This window comes from Lepidochelys kempii, chromosome 8 (assembly GCF_965140285.1).
Source record: "Lepidochelys kempii isolate rLepKem1 chromosome 8, rLepKem1.hap1, whole genome shotgun sequence".
Lineage (NCBI taxonomy): Eukaryota > Metazoa > Chordata > Testudines > Cheloniidae > Lepidochelys > Lepidochelys kempii.
In genome coordinates, this window is record NC_136387.1 from 48,530,080 (window position 1) to 48,552,261 (window position 22,182).

The 22,182-nt window shown below is 47.2% G+C and overlaps 2 protein-coding genes across 2 annotated transcripts in view; one reads left to right on the plus strand and one right to left on the minus strand.

Annotated features, from left to right (window-relative positions):
- ADCY10 (adenylate cyclase 10) overlaps nt 1-2,804 on the minus strand; it is a 110,050-nt gene extending 107,246 nt beyond the window's left edge. Inside the window, exon 1 of the mRNA XM_078854180.1 lies at nt 2,224-2,804. The gene's annotated coding sequence lies outside the window, so the exon portion shown is untranslated. The remainder of the gene's footprint in view (nt 1-2,223) is intronic.
- On the plus strand, nt 1,830-20,976 carry MGST3 (microsomal glutathione S-transferase 3). Its single transcript, XM_073356410.2, has 6 exons — nt 1,830-1,953; nt 13,253-13,376; nt 16,633-16,706; nt 17,567-17,624; nt 19,197-19,269; nt 20,743-20,976. Exons 2-6 carry the CDS (start codon nt 13,260-13,262, stop codon nt 20,850-20,852), a joined length of 432 nt encoding a protein of 143 aa, XP_073212511.1. The 5' UTR covers nt 1,830-1,953; nt 13,253-13,259; the 3' UTR covers nt 20,853-20,976.
- The last annotated feature ends 1,206 nt before the right edge of the window (nt 20,977-22,182 follow it).

Below are 22,182 nucleotides of genomic sequence, written 5' to 3' on the forward strand. Positions count from 1 at the left end.
CTTCTTTAAGTAGTCCATAATCATCAGTTAAGATGAATCCATTGCCCTGCAGGCTCCCTCATCAACTTAACGACCCACTGGTCTAAGATTCAGATGCCTCCGTCAGGGGATGACTCAGGGTCATCTTTTGGTTCTGTTTTAGTCAGCACCTCTTTCCCCAGGAGAAAGAATCATCTATCCTATCCATAAGAGGTCAAGTACATATGAGATGTCTTGAGGACTGGTACCGTGTGAAATTGCCTCAATGGTCGTGGAGGTCTGAACGAGTTATTTTGGGAGTCTCTGTGATGGAGATTAAGAGGGGACTTTGTGAGTGGTGTTTGAGGGGATATTGTGGATGGGTGTCTCAGAGATTATAGAAGGTTCTTTGGGGGTGTCCTCGTGATTATATGGGGTTGTGTGGGGATTTTCCAGTGATTAAATGGGAGCAGGTGGGTGGGCGTATTGGTGATTAAAAAGGACACTGCAGGGGATAAAAAGAACAGGAGTGCTTGTGGCACCTTAGAGACTAACAAATTTATTTGAGCATAAGCTTTTGTGGGCTACAGCCCACTATAGCCCACAAAAGCTTATGCTCAAATAAATTTGTTAGTCTCTAAGGTGCCACAAGTACTCCTTGTTCTTTTTGCGGATACAGATTAACAGGGCTGCTACTCTGAAAACTGCAGGGGATAGTGTCATTGACTGAGGGGATCTTTTGGAGGGAGCCAATGATTATAAAGGACTCTACGGAGTGAGGTTGTCACAGTGAGTACAGGGGAGTGTTCATATGGGGGGCTTTAGATAGGTGGGTGTCACAATGGATATGAAGCTGGATATGAGTCAGCAGTGTGCCCTTGTTGCTAAGAAGGCTAACGGCATATTGGGTTGCATTAGTAGGAGCATTGTCAGCAGATCAAGGGAAGTGATTATTCCCCTCTATTGGGCACTGGTGAGGCCACATCTGGAGTATTGCGTCCAGTTTTGCGCCCCCCGCTACAGAAAGGATGTGGACAAACTGGAGAGTGTCCAGTGGAGGGCAACAAAAGTGATCAGGGGGCCGGGGCACAGGATTTACGAGGAGAGGCTGTGGGAACTGGGCTTGTTTAGTCCACAGAACAGAAGAGTGGCAGGGAGATTTGATAGCAGCCTTCAACTACCTGAAGGGGGGTTCCAAAGAGGCTGGAGCTTGGCTGTTTTCAGTGATAGGAGATGACAAAACAAGGAGCAATGATCTCACATTGCAGTGGGGGAGGTCTAGGTTGGATATTAGCAAAAAATATTTCACTAGGAGGGTGGTGGAGGTGGTGGAATCCCCATCCTTAGAGATTTTTAAGGCCCGGCTTGACAAAGCCCTGGCTGGGATGATTTAGTTGAGGTTGGTCCTGCTTTGAGCAGGGGGTTGGACTAGATGATGTCCTGAGGTCTCTGCCAACCCTAATCTTCTGATTCTAATGATTACATAGGGTGTTGTGTATGTGTGGTGTCACAGTGATTATGGGGGTGCTGTGTGTTGTCCCCCACCACCCTTGGTCAGAGAGGGTATTTTGGGGTGTCACAATGATTATGGGGGCAGGGTGTGGACCCCCCAGTCAGAGGGGGTGTTGTAGGGTGTCCTGGTGATTATGGGGGTGCAGTGAGTCCCGCTAGGCAGAGGGGGTGTTGTGGGTACCACACTGATTATGGGGGCGGTGTGTGTCCCCCCGTTCAGAAGGGGTGTTACGGTGATTATGGGGGCGCTGTGAGGGTTCTGGGTAACGCGGAGTTGAGGGGCCGCAGCGCCTCGAGTCTCCCCACGGCGGGACGGGCTGAGGGCCAGGGGGCGGGTGTGCGCGGCGCTGCGGGCCCGCCCTGGGGGCGGTGGCTCGGCAGGGCCCGGGGCGGGTCCGGACGCGGCTCTGCCTTAGACAGTCCGTGGCCAGCCCCGGGCTGCCCCTACTTCCCAGGATCGTGTCCGCGCGGCAAAGGCAGCGGGTGAGTCCGGGCGGCTCCTTCGCCAGCTGGGAGCCAACCTGGGGCCAGGCGCCTGGGCCTGCTGCGGGCAGCGCGGCCCGTGTGCCCGCCTCTGCGCCCCTGGGGGCTCGCAGGCACTGGACGGCAGCCCCCATCCCTCCCGGGCAGCCCCTCTTCCCCCCGCCCCGGCTCTGCGCCCCCGGGCAGCCCCCCTTTGCCCGCGGCTCTGCGCCCCCGGGCAGCCCTCTCTCCCCGGGTGGGAGGAGAGGCCTTGGGGCCCTTGCCCCTAACCTCTTTTTTAGGCCAAGAGGCGGGGGGAAGGGCGACATGGATAATCTCCCAGCCCTTAGGAGCTGGGGTGTTGCGTAAAGTCAGAGTCCTTCTCTTTTGGAGGTTAAAGTTGTCTTTGGCCCTTCGGTGCGCGTGGTGAGGCTGGGGCCTCTCCCAGGGGATGTTGCCGCTCCTCTTACAGCCACCGCCGTGTCCTCTTCTTCCTGGTTTAGCTGTGTCAGTGTCCCTGTGCCCTCTGCCCCAGCTGCTGTTCCACTTAATGACACTCCCCAAGAGGTCTGTGTGTCGGCTCAGGCCCTGCACACTGCTGCTTCCTGCTGGGCTTCCCCAGGCTGGCAGTTTCCCCTGCACTTCACCAGTGGGCAGCTTCTTTCATCCCTGGCTCCCTGTGAAGCCTGTGGGCTCTTCCTGCAGGCTGTACTGGTCCCTGCCTACCCCACAGCCACTTTTTGGTGACTTCCCTGTCTGCTCTGGGTCCTCCTGCCACAGTTCTGCTGGGCTCACTCGCCCCTGCGGCTTCCGAGGTGCTTGTCTCCCTGTTGCCTCTGTAGGGCCACTTCCTCCCATTTGACCTGCAAGCCAACCCCAAGCCCAGTGCTCACACAAACCAGTGCCTGGTCAGTTTCCTGTTCCACATCCCCAGAGCAATCTAGGGGTCACTTTTCTTTGGCACAGTGGATAACACAATACTCTACTAATTATAGTCTGGCCTGAGTTTCTGGGCCAGTCCTCTCCCATCAGGTAACTGGGGAAGGACACCCAATAGGGAGCCAGAAGATGTATTTAAAATCCCATCACTGAGTGGGGTTTCCATTATATCTGCTTTCACAGTACCAATGCGGCATAGAAACAATAGGAGGGGTTGCTCAAGGGTGTGGGAGAGAGAGATGTCACTTTCCTGTGCAAATGCTGCATCCTCTTGTCTGTCTCCTTTTGTCCCACTTGCTGCAGTCAGTACCTTTTTCATTTCAGACCTGCCTGTGCTTTAATCTGAGGCATTGGTTATTGCAGAGATCTTGTAAGTGAAGGAGATGCTGCCAAAATTGATTAGCTCAAATTTGAACCTACCCTGAAATGTATACAACATAAGAAGAAAGGCCTGCAAGATTGTTAATCCCAGTATCTCTGTTGGATGAACTACTTGCAAGAAACCCCTGAGAACTGGATTTGTTGTGGGTATTGCACATACTCTGAGTTCATCCAACTTCTTGTTCCTATGAACTAGAACATTGCTCACAAGGGAGTGGGGTATTCAGATATATAAAAATGTCCATCGTGAGAATCAAAACAAAGCTAACTTTTCAGGTTTCCCAGCTAGGATGGTGTCAAGCATCAGAGGGGTAGCTGTGTTAGTCTGTATCCACAGAAACAACGAGGGGTCCGGTGACACCTTAAAGGCTAATAGATTTAGCCTTTTTTACCCATAAGCTTTTGTGGGTAAAAAAACCACTTCTTCAGATGCATGAAGTGAAAATTACAGATCAGGCATAAATATATTGACACATGAAGAGTAGGGAGTTACCTTACAATTGGAGAACCAGTGTTGAGGGGGCCAATTCAATCAGGGGGGATGTGGTCCACTCCCAGTAACTGATGAGGAGGTGTCAATTTCAAGAGAGGGAAAATTGCTTTTGTAGAGAGCCTCCCAGTCCCTATTCAAGCCCAAATTTAATGGTGTTAAATTTGCAAATGAATTGTAGCTCTGCAGTTTCTCTTTGAAGTCTGGTTTTGAAGTTTTTTTGTTGAAGCTAAGATGGTGCGTATCCTTGTCTACACTGGCAATTTACAGCGCTGCAACTTTCTCGCTCAGGGGTGTGAAAAAACACCCTCCTGAGCGCAGCAAGTTTCAGCGCTGTAAAGTGCCAGCATAGACAGTGCCCCAGCGCTGGAAGCTGCGCCTCTCATGGGAGGTGGGTTGTTTTTTTTTTTTTTTAAGAGCGCTGCGCCGCGACCACACAAGGCACGGTAAAGCGCTGCCGCCTCAGCGCTTTAACATTGCAAGTGTAGACTAGCCCTAATTCCTGTATCTATTGCTCGACTTACAAGGCCATGCTGTGTCAGGATCTGTGTGGTTCTAGGAGTACCTTGTCTGTATTGGCTTCAATTTGAGGGTATGTCTACATAGCAAAAAAACAGGGCAGCAAGTCTTGGAGCCTTGGTCAGCTGACTTGGGCTCATGCTGTGGGGCTAAAAATAGCAGTGTAGACATTCCCATTTGGACTGAAGTCTGGAAGCCTGAGCTCCGAGAGCCTCCCCATCCTCATCACCAGGTTTCAGAGGCCAGCGCCCAGCCCAAGTGGGAACATGTACACTGCTATTTTTAGTTCTGTAATGCGAGTCCCAGTCAGTTGACCCAGACTTGCTGCTGTGTTTGGTTTTGTTTGGTTTTTTTGTAGTATAGACATACCCTATATGAGGACCAAAACTGCATAAATGGAGCTTTCTTAAAGGTGACCTGCAAAGGACACTTACGAAACTGGACTTGTGCTTCCTTCCCCCCGCCCCCCCCCTTTCTTTTTTGCTCCTTATGATATATAAAGAAGGCTTGAAAAATGTGTTAGGTTTTGTTTCTAAAATGTCCTGCTTTTTTTACCATAGAAATATCATTACTGTTGAGTGTGATCTACCATGGTTTTAGAGCAGAGGTGGGCAAACTATGGCCCACGGGCCACAGCCGGCCCTTGAGCTCCTGGAGGGGGAGGCTAGCCTGCAGCCACTCCCCTGCTGTCCCCCCTCCCTTGCAGCCACAGCTCGCCATGCTGCCAGCGCTCTGGGCGTTGGGGCTGCAAGCTCCTGCCGGGCAGCACGGCGGTGTGGCTGGCTCCAGCCGGGTTGCGCGGCTGCCAGACATGCTGCTCTGAGCTGCATGGTAAGGGGGCAGCAGTTAGATAAGGGGCAGGGGGTCCTGGGGAGCAGTCAGAGGGAAGGGAGCAGGAGGCAGAGGTTCTGGGGGTGGGAGGGGGCATGGTCAGGGCATGGGGAACAGGGGAGTTGGATAGGCATGGGAGTCTCAGGGGGCTTGTCAGGGGGCAGGGCTGTGAATAGGGGTCGGGGCAGTCAGGGGACGGAGCAGGGGGGGTTGGATGGGTCGGAGGTTCTGAGGGGGGCAGTCAGGGGGCAGAAAGTGGGAGGGGGCCGACAGGGGGTGGGGGCCAGGCTCCCCTATCTGGCCCTCCATACAGTTTTGGAACCCCAATGTGACCCTCAGGCCAAAAAGTTTGCCCACCCCTGTTTTAGAGCATAGCTCCAGGACAGTTATTGAGCCCTAACACCTTAAAAGAATCTGTAGAGGTTCTGGCTATTACAAGCCTTCCTTCATTAAAAAGTGTTAGTCATTCAAGTTAAATAGGACTTAACAAAAACCAACCAACCAATGGCTTCTGAACAGTCTTGATTTCTTATTGCAATTACTCAGCTTTCACTCTCAACGATTATGATTTCACCATTTCATTAGTTCTCCAGGCATCAAGTCTTCCAGCCTGGACAACTGACCCCTGAGCCTGTTTCTCTAATGTCCCTCAATCCAGACATTTTTAATGTGTTATTACCTGGAAGGAAAATGCCACAGTCAAATGCATGAGTCCTTCCCATCTGGAATGAAGGCTGTGCATGTAAGTGTTAATCGAGCATGGTAGGTGGCCATGTGTTGGAAGCCAGAGACTGTTGTGAGGCTGACAGCCTATGAGGGTTACATGAAGTGTAGATGGTAATACATGTGCACTGAGTTTGCTCTGGATACTTGTGGCCTTAACTAGTGATCTCTTTGGTTTGTAGTGATGGTGTTGAAAGGAAATGCTCTTGACTAACCTTATCTCCAGGCTAATGAAATGTTTAATGTGAATTCTTTAACATTTGTAAAGTGCGGTGAGATTTTTACTGGGCTGGGCCTAGAGAAAGACAAAATACTTAACTGGTTGTAAAGCACCAATAGTAGCGCACTGGGCACTTTGCTGAGAAACGTGCAAACTTCAGGCTCTGTCTCAAAGAGTTTACAGTCTAGATAACTATTATGTGTTATCACTAATTACAATGTAGATTGAAAAAATGAGGAGTCCTTGTGGCACCTGAGAGACTAACAAATTTATTTGGGCATAAGCTTTTGTGGGCTAGAACCCACTTCATCAGATGCATGGAGTGGAAAATACAGTAGCAGGTATATACACATAGTAGATGAAAAGGTGGGAGTTGCCTTACCAAGTGGGGGGCAGTCTAACGAGACAATTCAATTAACAGTAGAATACCAAGGGAGGAGAAATCACTTTTGTAGTGGTAGTGAAGGTGACCCATTTCAAACAGTTGACAAGAAGGTGTGAGTAACAGTAGGGGGAAATTTAGTATGGGGAAGTTATTTTTTGTAATGACTCATCCACTCCCAGTCTTTATTCAGGCCTAATTTGATGGTGTCCAGTTTGCAAATTAATTCCAGTTCTGCAGTTTAACGTTGGAGTCTGTTTTTTTTGTTGAAGAATTGCCACTTTTAAGTCTGTTGTTGAGTGACCAGGGAGAGTGAAGTGTTCTCCTACTGGTTTTTGAATGTTATAATTCCTGATGTCAGATTTGTGTCCGTTTATTCTTTTGCCTAGAGACTGTCTGGTTTGGCCAATGTACATGGCAGAGGGGCATTGCTGAGTGTGTTTCTTTATTCATTACTATTAGTTGCCTACTGAGCTGCTACAAGCTTTTGAGTCTTGGAATATGTAGTGGTCTGCATCCTCTTCAATCCTTTGAGCTCAAGTTGTCTCAAGTCTCTTAAGGTCTTGTCTGCTTGGGGAAATTGACTGGCCGTGGCTATTCTAGAATAACTATTCCGCTATAGTTCTTCTGGGATAACTCCCCATGTAAATACTCTTATTCCGGAATAGTTGCTGCATTTTAAACTCAAACTTTACCTTATTCTGAAAGAACATCTTTGTGTAGATAAGCCCTAAGTACCTGCAATTCAGGGGGAATGAATTCAGCCTTATGACCCACGTCATTCAGTTTATCACAGTCTTTGTGGTTGTGGCCAAAGGTTGCTGAAATACACTGTGTGTCTGCAGGTCATAAAAAATAAGAGTCAAGTTGAGTCCTGTTGAATTCCTTTGCCTGGTTTTACTGTACTTGGGTGTGACTTCCTTGAAGTCTTGTACAAGCATATAATGTTTGTTCTAATACCAACTTTGATATAACCTATGATTGTGTTGGCCTTTGCTACAACTGAACATGACAGTTTCTTCCAGCTAACCCAATCCTTAGTAGTTCTATGTCATGTGGTTGTAAAAGTTGTCAGTTGGCTCACTGCACTGTAATTGTGATTCTACTACTGCTAGGCTGATGATTGACTGTGCACAAAGGTAACTTATCAAAGTTTCCTTCAGTCCTGGCTCATTTAGCAGAATTGCTCCAGCAATGCTGAGTCAGGATGAAAAGCCAGTCTTGCAACATCTATGGCAGTGTTACAGTGCCAAGGTCATTAAGACTCTCTTGTGACCTATGGACTTACGCCATTGTGAAGCAAAGGTAAGACTCCATGCATCAGGTGAAAGTATCTCTATGTTGCTATCAGTATTCCCACACTTGTCTTCAGATGTTGTCTGCAGACTCTTCCTTGTAACACTTTCTTACTCCTTCTTCCTTAGTCATTTCTTTCGACTATTTATCTGGTTAACATGCATTTAGTGAGCAATGGGCCTGTAACATATTCAGTGACACATATACAAGTAACTCTTGTTTATTTTTTTTCCTACTATCTTTGAAGTTTGGAAGCCTGTTTCCGTTTCCTTACCGTTTTTCATTTGATGATACTCTTAAATTACCATCTGCAGTTTTTAAAGTTAGTTACTTTTGATCTCATCTTCTTCATACTTGTTTTGATTTTGTTATGAAATAAAACTGACTTCCAGTGTCTCTTTGATATTGCAAAATTATAGATAAACAGATCCAGGCCCAAAGGCACTACAATTATCATCTAGCCTGGCCTTCTGCATAACACAGGTCCTAGAATTTCACCTAGTCATTCCTGAATTATTCTTTCCTACCACATAAGAGAACGTTATTGAGACCAGTAACTCGTGGATTTATCTAGATGTTCTTGGACATCTGGTCTTGACCTAAAGATTCAAAGTGAAGAGGAATTTACCCTTTCTCTTGGTAAGATGTTCCACTGATTAATTACCTTCTTCTGTAAAGTAATTGCTCAGTGCAAAAGAAACACATTTTACTTACAGCATTTCAGGCTGGAAAAGTGCTGCTATATTCAACTATATGCAAACAGGAGGGGGCACACTAAATAGGAAGTAAGGGAGGGGTGGAGCATAGCTCCAACCCATAATATTTTGAGTAACCCAGTTAATCCCTTGATGACCACTTTACTTACACCCTCACTGTTTGAAATGTTGCATCTCATTTCCAATTTGAATGTACTAACTTCAACTTCCAGTCATTGGAACTCGCTGGGCCTCTGCCTGCTAGAGTAAAGAGCTCTCTAGTATCTGATTTCTTCCTGTGCAGGGGTTTACAGCCCAGGATCAAGTTACTTTTTAACCTTCTCTTTGATAAGCTAAATCGATCTCTCAGTGTTCTCCAGAGCTAGAATCATAAATTTTTGTAGCTCTTCTCTGCACTGTCTCCAAGTTTCCAACATTTTTTTTTAAAGTGTGGACACCAGAACTGGACACAGTATTCCAGTAATGTTCTCACCAGTGTCCTATACAGACGTAATATCACCCCCCTGCTCCTATTCAGCATATCCCCTTGTTTATACATCCAGGTATCAGTTTAGCCCTTCTTAGCCACCCTATTGCTCTAAGAGCTCATACTCAGTTTGGTAGCTACAATGATCTCCATGTCCTCTTCAGAGTCAGTGCTTTCTTGTAAGTGTTACCTACATGCTTTGTTTTTAAATGTCTGCTTTTGCACTTGGCTATAAAAATGCATGTTGTTTGATTGCACCCAGTTTACAGATGTTCCAGACTGCTCTGTATTGGTGAACTGTTCTCATCAGTGTCTTACTACTGATCCTAATGTGGAGATGTTATGCCTTTATTCCTAGCAATTTCTGTTCTCTGTTTCCAATCTGCGTTTGGAGATAATCAGTGCAGAATGCTGTTGTGTTTTTTAATAAAACCTAATTACCTGGACCATGCCATTCAAACTTAAAAAATAAATCTTTGTGCATTTCTGGTATGATTTTAAAGTATATTATTGACTTATTATGCTGTTAGCCTCTGGTCTGAATACTTGCAAGTGGGATCATACAAATAACCAGCTATGGGGCCCCAACCAACTTCCACCAAAGTCAATGGAAAGATTCAGAAACATTGTCTAGGGGGAGCCTTACAAAATATATATCCCACCAGGTCAGCTGAAGAGGTGTTAATGTAAACATGAGGCCCCTGCAACCAGACCCATTTTTACCCATTCAGCAGGCTTTACACTGGTAAAAACAGCACAAACTTTTCTACACTAGGGCTTATGGTGGTGCTTAACATCAGTTCAGCTGAACCAGTGTTGGAACAAGCAGGAATTCTTCTGTAAAATTCACAAGCGTAGACATGGTCCCACTGGTTTCAGTGGGAGTCGTTTGGCTTCACAAGGTCCTATGATCTAGTTAGCCATTTGGAAAGCTGAGCGGGCTTTAATCTTCCAGTATAAGTTTTAACAGTTCCTTAGTTGGGGTGCTGCATTTGATTGTTGGACTCTGACCCCTTTCTAGTGAAGGGCCCTGTATGAATGAGTCTTAGTACAGAGCTGAAATTGAGATGGTAATTTTGACTTTACAGAAATGTGAAGGGATGCTGCCCCAAGATGGTGGGTCATGGTTTCATAGAAGGGGCCACTAAATCATTTAGTCTGACCTGAATATCACAGGCCTTAAACTACATCCAAATACCCCTGTGTTGAGGACAACAACAATAGTGAAACCAAAGCACTTCAGTCCATCAGGAGACTAAACTGTTGTGTGAAATGGGCAGAGAATAGGAGAAACTGAGGCATCACCTGTGCCCAATGTCCTTGCGATAGCAGGGAACTGATAAGGTGAAAGATCCAGATTATCCTAGCAGGTTTGAGAGGTGACACCCCTTTAAACAATATTCTTAAGCAGTAACTTATCTGGGTGTTTCACTGAGCCAAAGCTGGTACAAAAATGGGGGCAGGGCTCCTCCAACACAGCCAATAAAGCACCCCTCAATTAACACAAGCCTCTGGAGTCTCTTCTAAGGGCTTGTCTACACTACCCACTGGATCGGCAGACAGCAATCAATCCGGGGGGGTGGATTTAGCGCATCTAGTATAGAAGCAATAAATTGAGTACTCTCCTGTTGACTCCAGTACTCCACCAGAATGAGGAGCGCAAGCGGAGTTGACGGGAGAGCGTCAGCTGTCGACTTACTGCAGTAAAGACACCACAGTAAATAGATCGAAGTACATCGATTTCAGCTACGCTATTCACGTAGCTGAAGTTGCGTATCTTAGATTGACCCCACGTGGTCGTGTAGACGAGCCCTAAGAGTGCTACATGCAGTATGGCCCTAGTGCCTGTGGAAGGAGAGGGCATTTCAGAAGTGCTCTGCCTATACTCCACAGCTCCAGCCTTGCAGCCTCTGGGACAGGTAGTCATTCAGACAGACTGGTCTTATGCAGGGCAAGTCTTTTCAATACTAATCATAAGGCCTCGAATTTCACTTGCGGACTAAGCAGCCTCGGTGGAGCGTGGGTGTCCGCTTCCGTGGGTGAAAGCCTTTATGCAGTGGCGCTGTTGTGTTCCACAGTAGTAGCAGCCTGTGAGACATTCTCAGGGTAGCCCCTGCCAGTGACCCAGGTGACAGGCAGAGATGAAGTCTGTGGGTGGAGGGCAGTATCCCTCCTGAGTATCTGAGCAGAAAAATGCTGCTCCTGATCACCACTGGCAGTTGGTGTTATGAATTCAGCTTATAATAAAAAATGACCCTCAGTTTGCTGACCTGTTGTGTTTGTGAAATGCTGATCATTTACGATAGTCTAAATGAAGTGTAGTAACCGTTATAACAAGGGGTACTGCTCGTGCTCACAGCCTTAAATCTGCTTTAATTTTCAGTGTTCTCATGAATGCTTAAAATAACTACAAAAAGAAAAGGAGTACTTGTGGCACGTTTAGAGACTAACACATTTATTTGAGCATAAGCTTTCGTGAGCTACAGCTCACTTCATCGGATGCATTCAGTCTGATAGCCAGTCTGAATGCATCCGATGAAGTGAGCTGTAGCTCACGAAAGCTTATGCTCAAATAAATGTGTTAGTCTCTAAAGGTGCCACAAGTACTCCTTTTCTTTTTGCGAATACAGACTAACACGGCTGCTACTCTGAAACCTAAAATAACTAAGTACCTGCAAGTTTTCATGTGCAAAGTCTACGCCATTGTCCTTGATAACCTCATTCCTTTCCATGCTGTTTATAATTATCCTTGTAAGTGTGAAACTAAACCTGCTCCCTTATGAATTTCTGTTCCATTGCTCATGAGTGCTGGCAGCATTGCCATGGTAGGCTGCAGGTGCCAGTTTCCTAAGGTAACATGTTCTTCCAGGACTGCTCTGGTTCTGTGTCAGTGAAGGATAGGAGGCCTCACTGCCCAGTGGAGTCACCAGATGGAAAGGATCAGTTAGGTTTGACTTGACCCTGTAAAATGGAGAGAACCTTGTTCAAGTGGTAGAGAGAGGCAACTTGACTGGGAAAGCTCATTTGCAGGGCTAGGGGTTTGGTATCAGGAGACATGGTTTATGTATAACAGCTCTGCAAGGCCATCTTCTGATAGCCAGTGGAGCTGCATGTGCAACTATTGGTAAATACCAGAGACTAGATGCTTCTGGAGACTTGCTGTGTGCTTGTGAATCTGAGCCCGCTCCCTGGCACTGTTCTCTAGCTGCTGGGAGGAAGAACATTACTCAGCTTACCAGTGGCTAGCTGGGCTGAAGTATGGTTTCCACTTTTCACTCACATTGGTACATTTGTCAACTTTGCTCTGCCTCCCACTACCCCCACACTGTGTGCAGTGTCAGTGATCATTTGGCCACAGCTAGGGTTCAGATGAAAGGACTTCTGGAAGGCAGTCTGCAGTGCTTTATGTCTAGGGTTAAACCTCCTGTAACATCTCCCCACTCAGGTCACCAGTATCTGTTGTCCTCTGGCGTGACACCGTCCCATTTAAGTCAATAGTCCTGACATTGACTTCAGTAGAAGGAGGATAAGGGCCCTAATCTAGAATTTGGGACAGTTGCAACAGTAGAATTTACATATTTGCTATTAAGACTTATTCTAAACAATTAAGTGAATTTAGTGCTATTGAAAATGTGTCGGATAGACCCCTCAAGAGAGAGCTGGCCTATCACTGGTCTTGTCTACCCTAAAAGTTGTACTGCTCTAACTATACCAGTACAGTTAAAGCAGAACAACCACGCTCCATGCTATAGCGGTATAGCTATTCCTGTATGGGAAGGGAGGTGATGATACCAATACGTCACCTTTATACTAGCATAACTGAATCCACACTAGAGCTTTTACAAATATAACTTTTTCAGTTAAAAGGTTCTGCTGATATAACTGAAGTGTATAACAGACCACAGTCACAGACCAGGCACAGGTACTGAGGCAAGCTTCTACCCATTGTCTCCTTGCATGCACCACCCAAGGTTGCCTCGTCTTGATCTAAAGAACCACTTACGGGGCACTCTGACTCCGGGGCCCAATCCATCTGTGGCCCTTCTACTGAAAGTGCCAGTGAGGAGACACAGTTATGATGGTGAAGGTTATGCTGTACATACTTGCCTAATATGAACTGGACGTAGAGACCCTGACTCATTACACATAGTACTGTACTTAACTGCTTGGGCTGAATTTCAGCAAGCAGCCTAGAGGTGAAAACTCCATAATTTGTCACTTCCCTCAGGCACCCAGGTCCCCATGCCGGAAGGACGTTGGTCAGTGTTCAGTAAATCCGACTTTTTATACCAATATAGTCTCTTGTGGATTCTCAGTCCTGTCCTGAGATTGTAACCAAATGCTCCTCTCTCAACAGTGTCAAGATGGTCGTTCTCTCCAAGGAATACGGCTATGTGGTCCTGACCGGTGTTGCCGGCTTTATCATGATAACGCACCTCGCTGTGAATGTGGCGAAGGCACGCAAGAAGTACAAGGTGGAGGTGAGTGGGTAGCGCAGGTGGTCCTGCCCTTGAGGCACCAAGAATGCCTCTACTGGCTATCTTGAAGGAGAGAGGCCCAGGCATCTCATTAGCTGGCTTAGTATGACAGAAGCACTGGTAATTAGGGGAAACACAAGACTTCGTGGACTAGTTCCCATTCTGTGTGAGTTGTTTGGTGAACGGCAATTTGGTTTTGTCTAGATCCTAGTACATAAGGAACATCACAGGGGGATATCATGAGAATACTGCACTTCTCCAGTGTTTGGCTCTTAGCCTTGTGCCTCACCATATCCTAGGAGCTCTCTGCAGAGGAGCATATCCGTGGTGGTGGTCCACTCAGCAAATGTTGTAACCCACTAGTCACTGTGCGTGTATTACATATACATCCCTGTCTGATGGGTCTGTTACAGTTCTTAGTTGGAGAGCCTGGTTCTTCACCTCAAGCTGTAGAGTCTCATGCTTATAGCTGTGGAGTCCCTGGTTCAGTCTCCAGTGTGTTGGCCAAGATAGCAGTAGTCACATTATCGCTGACTTTGTGGGTTGTCTACACTTCAAACACTGTAGCGGTACAGCTGCAGCACTTCACTGTAGCCACTGCCTATGCCAATGAGAGGGGTTCTCCCATCAGCATAGATAATCCACCTCCCCGAGAGGTGGCAGCTAGGTCAACAGAAGAATTCTTCCATTGACCTAGCGCTGTCTACACAGGGACATAGGTCATCCTAACTACGTCACTCAGGCGTGTGGATTTTTCAAACACTTGAGTAACATAGTTGGGTCAATATAATTTTCTAGTATAGCCCAGTCCTAAATGGGAGAATATAGTGAGGTGAAGTAGTTCAGAACTGTGTAGTGATTCCCCATTATTCCCTGGACCAGAGCCCTAGCTGTGATGCCCCACCAGTGCTAGTTATTCTCTTATCCTTTGTACGATCCTCCTAGAGGGGTGCTTGCAATAACCCTCACAGTGGGTATTCTTACCCTTAAGATTTGAAATCAGTGGAAGAGAGTTATTGACTCAGCTCCAGTCTCTGCTTCTGTCTCCCAGTTGCAGCAGTCTCCTTCCAGTACCCACACAGATGCATTTGAAGGCTTTCCCCCCTCTTGGTCGCTGTGCCAGATCTCCTGCTGCTGTTAGGCACCGTTGTTCCTTTCCCAGGAGAGGTGAGGTGTAGGACCTGGCAGCAATGGGCTGAGAGTTCAGGCTGGGGGAGATATGATGGGACTGGCTCTGCTGAGGTGTTCTAACCTCTGTCCTTAGGCACAGGCTGTTGTCTTCCTGCTACAGCACCTTCTAGGTCTATTCACCCCCACCTCCAACCTAGGCAGCTGCAAAACCCAAGACTTTCCAGGACTCTAAAACTTAGAACATCGCACATAAACACAGGTTTTCCCCACCCTTTTAGCCTGGCAATATGCCTCCATGAGTGTGTGTGTGAGTGGGGAGCTGGTGTTTCTGTGCTCTGATCTCCAGAGCTAGATCTGTGGAGCTACCAGTGTGGCAGATCAGCTGCTTAGGACTGAATGGGGCTGTTGAAGGGTGTCTGAAACAGAGAAACTTAAGAGACCTGTAACAAGCAAATAACCATATCGTCCCTGCCCTATCTACTTATGCTTTTCCCTGCTACTAGGTGGGTAGATCTTGCCTTTGGGAAAAACCCAGTTTGGATTTGGGGCAGAAGAAAGTGAGATGATCTTAGAGGAGCATTTAAAAATAGAGGGAGAAGGGCTTATAAAATTCAAAGGAGATATTTAAGAGGAACAATAGCCAAGAGGACCCTTTGTAAACTAAACTTCATCTCAGAATCCACCCTGGGAACTACTAACAGCTGCCGCTGTGAGTCAGGACGTTGGCATGTGGAGCCTACTGTGCTTGGAAGCAGCTTTGGCACTTTGGGCATTTCCTCCAGGGTGTGATTCTAGAAACTTGAGAAAGGGTGGAGGAGCTGTATGGTATAGCCCTCAAACATCCCCAAGAGAGGGCCAGTCAGTGGGTGTGTACGAGGCTGCAGCAGTATCTGGCTGCTGGGTTTTATGTGCACCACTGCTGCTCTTTCCCCACACGTGAGTGCATAGAATGGGGTGTTCAGGGGTACTTGGATCAGAACATAAAAGGCCGGCTGTGATGTATTGTGTATGGGGAGCCCATCGTTCAGTGTGTTACACGCCTCTCAGGCTGGTCCACAGAGGGAGAGTTCAGTGCAGTTCCCAGCTAGTGGAATTACCCCTTTTGTTCAAATGGGAAAGGCTCAACACTGCAGATTCTGGGTTCCACCCCTGCTGACAATGCATGATGGTGGTTTCTTCACACAACTTGAGAGTCTCTGTTTAAGGTTATGGGCTAGCTTTGTGATGTGGCGTGACCATCCTCAGGGCTCCATGTGAGAATCTCCATTCATGCCCATGTGTTATAGACTGAGTAGAAACAATGAGCAATAAATTCAGTGCTGGGAGATGGCAAGAGAGAGCTTGGCAGGATTAGAACCAATATAGACACTCCCGGATTAAATTCCCACCCAGACAGCAAATGCGTGCACAGAGATCTAACCCCAGCTTGTTTCAGGAAAGTATCTGCAGCTGAGGGACCGCTCCTGCTTGAGGCTCAGATGTGCAGAGGAGATGGGGGAGGCAGTGAGCCTCCAGTCCTTATTCCCACCTGCGACGTTCTGCCCAGCTCTCCAGATGAGACGGTGTCCAGGATTTTTTCGGGCGGGAGGGAGGAGTGTTTGCTCTAGCCTCCATTCCAGCCTTCAGACTGGCTCCACAGAGCAGATGAGATTGCACAGAGAGGGTCTATCCAACTCCTGGCTGCTGCTGCCCGTTGCCTTTTGGAGGGGGTATAGAGAGAAGCAGCCAAGTGTCCTCTCCCAGAAGTTCTATCTGACCAGAGCCAAAGGATGGTTTTAAAGTAGCCGCTGGGGGGACGGATCCTCCATTTTGTGTCACATCTAGTGGCATTTGCAAGATCACGGAGACATGAGGCCAGGGTTCACTTCGTGCCACTGTTCAGCCAATGCGCCCAGGAGTTTGAAGTGCAGCCTACAGCTCATTCTTGAAGGAGGGCAACATGACACAACTTGGACTCCAAACCCCCCAAGGCAGTCAGGTGGTCTTGCCAAACAAGCAGAGTTGAGATTCAGATCGCCCTGGGTGAGTGCTCTGGGAAATAACAGCCCCCGCAGGAAGCGGCGAGTGACGCTGTTGTGAGGGGCCACAGAGCTCCATGTGTTTGCTAACACTGTGTTGTCTTTAACAGTATCCAACCATGTATAGCACGGACCCTGAACATGGGCATCTCTTCAACTGCATCCAGCGCGCACACCAGAACACGTGAGTATCGTGGACAGTCCTGAGTGCTGACTTGAAGATTTAAGTTATTAAGCACTGACACCTGGAGTGTAGCATTCGCTTCTGCTAAACGCTTTGTCTGTGTCTGGATTGGGCTCTGAGAAAATGTAAGGCTCTGCTGCAGCGTAATGCTTAGTAGGTGAGACAAGCCCTCATCCAGGGGTTCGATTCCAGTCACGGTCTGGCCCCACTTAGGCAGGGACTACCATGTTATATCACAGCCCTGGCAGTTTGCCCATGTGGACAGATCCTAAGGCCCAGGAAGCTGTGTTACCAGTGAGGTATGTCGTGCCTTGCCTTTTGATGGTCTCATTTGTTCAGCTGCCTGATGAGTGCCTGACTCTCCCAGAGAATGAATTCACCAGCCCAGAGAGACCTGGCTCTCAAACGGAGCATGGCTGGTGTGTTCCCATTCCCCAGCTAGTAAACAGTGGCTTAGCATTTGGCAATGACTTTAAAAGGGAACTTCAGGCCTTGTAAGCAAATACGCTGCTGATCCTGGGCAGTGGCTCTGGGATCTTCAGGATTCCCAAGGGTTTGTGCATCCATTACTGCACACTGTGTGTGTAGACACCACTATGGTTGTCACAGCATTCTTGCAGAGGCAGCTAAAAGCTGGACTTGGAGACCTCTTCTGAGTAGTCCAGTCCCTTGCTCTAGGTCTCTATACAGGCTGAGGGTGTTCCCTAAAATATGGTGCCCAATTCTAAGAAGTGTGGGGGAAAGTGGGATGGGCAGGGATTGATCCTCTAGATATCCACAAAGATCTTTTTAAAAACAACCAAAACAAAAAACCTCTTAGAGTTTAGTCATAAGTGCAAATCTTTGTCTTTTATTTTCAGATTGGAAGTTTATCCCTCCTTCCTGTTCTTTCTAGCCGTGGGCGGAGTCTATCACCCGGTGAGTCATGTCCCTAGCCAGGTTTGAAATGATTGGATTAGAGACTGTTCCTACTCTCCCCTGCCTTCCTGTTGGCTGCAGGAGAATGTGCTAAGATCTCCCAAGGAGGCAAAGTCTGCCTGATCAATCTTTAGCATGCTCCACTCTAGCCCCATTGTGCATTGTACTTGCTCAGGAGGTGCTGGTGGGAGCCATCAATCACCTTGCACAGCTGAGAGACAGTGTTCTGTAAGACAAGTTCCTGATCTGTGTAGTGCATCCTACAGTAGGCTGCTGCCTCCCAACTTGAACCATGTACCTGGGCCAACTGGAGCTGCTGCTGCCTCCTGCTTGCTTGGGTGCATTGTAACCCCTAGTGAGGCTCAGGCCCCTCCAGTCTTCATGGCGCACTGCAGCATGCGCAGGATCGCTGGTCAAAACTCTTCTGTCAAAAAAAATTTTTTTTTAAAGCCTTTATCTAAATGAAAATCTCCATGGAAAAATTTCCATTGAGAAACCAAAAATGTTTTGTTTTGTTTTTTTTTCTCTCTGCCACTAGCAAAAAGGGCTGGGGACAAGAAATAAAGAATGTTCAGGTTTGGGTTTTTCTTCCAAAATCCAGACGACTTTCATGAAAAACTTACCAAGATTTGAAACTTTTTGCAAAAACCAATTGCCGTCCTTTGCCAAGCGCTGGTGCGGAGGGACTGGAGGCAGCAGCACTGGCAGGTTCAACTGAGGTCCTAGTCTGGCAAACTGGAACCGCAGCCTGAGAAACAGGAACTAAGCTGTTAGGTGGAAATTTGCAGTGTCTGCAAATGGGGAAGTGCCACTCCTGTGTGTTTGTACTTGCTGAGGTTTCTTGCAACGTAAGAGCGAGGGATAACTTCTACTCGGTTCCTATCTCTGGTCCACTCCAGAAAGTGGCGAAAAACAAGCTTACAAAAACTGGTTGGTTTTATTCAACATACCTGGTGGCTCAAGCCTGGAGCAGACAACAACTTGTGACTGTAGGGACTAGGCATTTCTAATTACCATAGTCCCTTTAATGCTGTCAAGTTTGCACCAGGTAGTGCTCTCTCCACTGTGCTTAGGACACTGAATGAGGGGAAAGATCTGGAGTGAAGAAAACAGTTGGTGGATGGAAGAGTTTGGTTAATCAGCATCTGGTAAATTAGGGCTACTCTATACTAGTGGCCATAGGTCTGGCTGGTCACTGGGGATGTTTGGAGGTGGACAGGAAGGAGGGCACATGCCACAGACTGATGACACCAGGATCAATTCTAAGACATAGTGTGACATCTGTGTTGGGGGGGGGGGTGTATGTGACACTGATACACACCACATGCAGTATTTCATGGCATTGCCACGCTGCGCTCCTCTGGGACACTGATTTCTGGTGCTGCTGACTGGGTGAGGACTCCACAGCTTAACGAGAGGGAATTATTAGAGACGCAGATTCCTTTTCTACACTGACTCCTTACCATGTTGATAGCCAGTGTTTATAAAGCAGAGTGCTTATTTGCGTGGCCAAAGGAGCATGGTAAGTTTTCCTCAGCTCCGAAATCCTTAACCTTTCCTGCTTTTCTCTAGCGTGTCGCTGTTGGGCTTGGCATCACCTGGATCATTGGGAGAGTCCTCTATGCCTATGGCTATTACACAGGAGGTGAGTCTTTAGACTGACAAAGGATGAGCCCCAGTTGAGACCTGGAGTCTCCAGTGTTGACCATCTGGCCTCTTTAGTGGAAGGCTGCCCTGTGAGGCAGGGTGGTGGGGGCATGAATAAGGATTCCTGTACCACTGAAAGGAGGCTAGTGCCTTTGCCCCACATATTGAGGTGACAGCTAAGACTTGGCATTGTACAGTCTGCATGCGCTTGTCCTTCTGTATAAGGAGCTCTATTCTGGGGATAGGATGAGCTAAATATGGCTACCCCCAGTGCCACAGTATCTATTGCTCCACCCTGAGACTGAACTATAGTTCCCAGTCCCTTGTTCACTTCTCCGAGATTGCGAAAGCAGATTAGTCTCAAAGGTACAGTATCCTAATTAGAACTGCAGCACATGTTCCCCCTTCCTAAGAAAAGAAACTCTGTCCACAGTGAGAAAGGACAGACTGATTTGTGTGTGTTGATACCTTCTCCCACCACACACAAGTGGCATTCTTTGACTTAAAGAGCAAGTCCTTTTAGTCCTGACCAACTATCTCTTCTTCCCTCAATCCATGATAGGCATGCTCTTCTGGACCAAATCTGTACTATTTAATTGTCTATAGCACCTAGCTAATATGGTGCTGGTGCTTCTATAAATACTTGGATGATGATAGGGAAAACAGATGATTCTTTCCTATTATTCCCCAAAAAGCAGTGCAAGTACTGAACAGCAGAAGGACAACAGTCCTTTAAATCTCCATCTGTAGGACAACATTCAGGAAGCAGAAGAGCTAAAATTCCCTGTTGCTCATTTGCTGCTCACTTTCTCCAAAGTAGTTATTCACTCTGGGGTATTCTGTGTGGAGTGCTACAGCCTGGCAATCTAGCCCTGGAACCCAATCGGTCTTTGGGCAACTGGCTTGAGTGGCATGTCATAAAGTGATAGGGTTAAAGAATGGCAAAACATTTGTGTAAAACTAAATACAAAAGTTACAAGCCTCCACAGCAGTGACAGACTGCAGATTCAGGTGGGAAATACAGCCTAAATCTGTATGTGAACGTCATTCCCTCATCCATTTACCTGCCAAGTTCTGTTACACCTGTAGGTAACTGATGATGCAGCTCCACGGAGTGTCAGTTACACCAATTGGAGCAGGGGAAGCTTGGAATCCTGAATTCACGATTTAGACCTTAGGGGATCCGTAGAGCTGAGCATAGAGGTTTCAGCCTGCAACAGTCTTGCTTTTAAATGTCCATGTTCCATAAAAGCTTTTTGGCTTCCCTTTCAAAAATGAACTAACTGGGCAGCTGAGAATGCAGTTTCTCTGCAGCAAGGTGAGCCCTGACCTGCATCCCCACTTCCCCAAGTGCTACCTTGTTAAACGTGTATTAAACTTCCTTGTAGCATGGGCTAGTGCTGAGAAGCATGGCACAGGATGGTGTTGCTGAGCTAGCTAAGTCTTTGTGCTCTTTCATCTCTTTCTACAGATCCCAGAAAGCGAAACCGAGGGGCCATTGGTTCAGCTGCACTCCTCGGATTAGTGGGGAACACTTTGTACTCAGCCTTCCAGCACCTTGAGTGGGTCTCCAGTGAGTAGCCAGCCTCCATACCCCTTCGCAGCTTTCTGGAGAATCTCCAAAGTGTAGAGTGTTTGGTTTTTGTTTTTGTTTTTTGGGGGGGGGGGGATGTTTTGGATAATAAAACTTAATTTCCAACTTAAACTAGTTTTTTTCCTAATTAAAATTCAAAGGAATTAATTGTTTTCATCTTGAAATCTTGGGTAAAAGTGCTTTTTATAGTAGTCCTGGGCAATAATACAGAGAGGGGGTTGGAAAAAAGCCTGTGCTATACAGAAGTCCTGTAAACTGGAACTTATATATAATATTGGCCTAGCCTGGTGACCTGTCACATGAGAGATCAAACTGGGCCTCCTAGTCCATCTCCCTCCCTGTGCTAGGACTGTACAGACAGAATGCTCACTCCAAGCATCTGATCTCCAACAGCAAGTGACTCCTCTGGGTGGCTGAGTAGAAAAGGTTGAGTTGTATCCAGGGCCCAGCCAGGAAGATGTTTCTTCCTTTCCCTATCATGAGCTGCAGGCACAGAATCATCACTTGGTGCCTACAATGGTGTTGGCCTAGCATCACTACCCTGTTCTTGGTTGGGCTTTGACCTCTGCTGCAGGCAGTACTAACGGAACCAGATAAAAAGCAGGATCACTGACACTTATCACCATGATCTCATCTTGCTGACTGCAGTTAAAGCAGCATTATAGCATTTAAGAGCACTGGAAAGGAACAAAGCAGCTCAAGTGGGAAATTCTAGCCCCTCTGCTTCAAGGGTGGCTTTTCCTGCCCTTCACCCAGCCCCTTGAATCCTGTGATCCTTTTTCTCAGAGAAGGAGCTGTTCCCTTGGTACCACTGCTGCAGTCTTTGCAAATGAGGCCTTGTCTGTGTTTTACCCTGCAGTCTGTATTTCAGGCAGATGAGGGTAACTTCTAAATTACATCTTTTGAATAAGGTATGCAGATGAAGGAGGTGGTGAGGGCTAAGGCAGCTGTGCCCTGGGAAAAAGCACTAGCTCCATCCTTGTATCTAGGCTTCTCCTGTTTGGTATAATATTGCTAGCCTTCAGCTGCTCCTTTGAGTTTCTCTGCTGGAAAGGCCCTCTGTGCTTTGATTTCAGAGATGAAGGATGTACTGGATTATCTAGGACAGGCAGTGCTGGGTGTTTCCCTCTGTCTTAAGCAGGACACAACTCAGTATTGTGTACTTAGCTTTTGAACAACAGGCAAAACTTCAGTTATCCTTAATTTCACCCCTTTGTTCCTTATGCTGAATGCCTCCTTGGTGGCAGTCGTCCCTTTACCTACTCCTGTTTAGCTAAGCTAGCCATACACAGCTCTTTAATTCTTCCTCACTCAGTC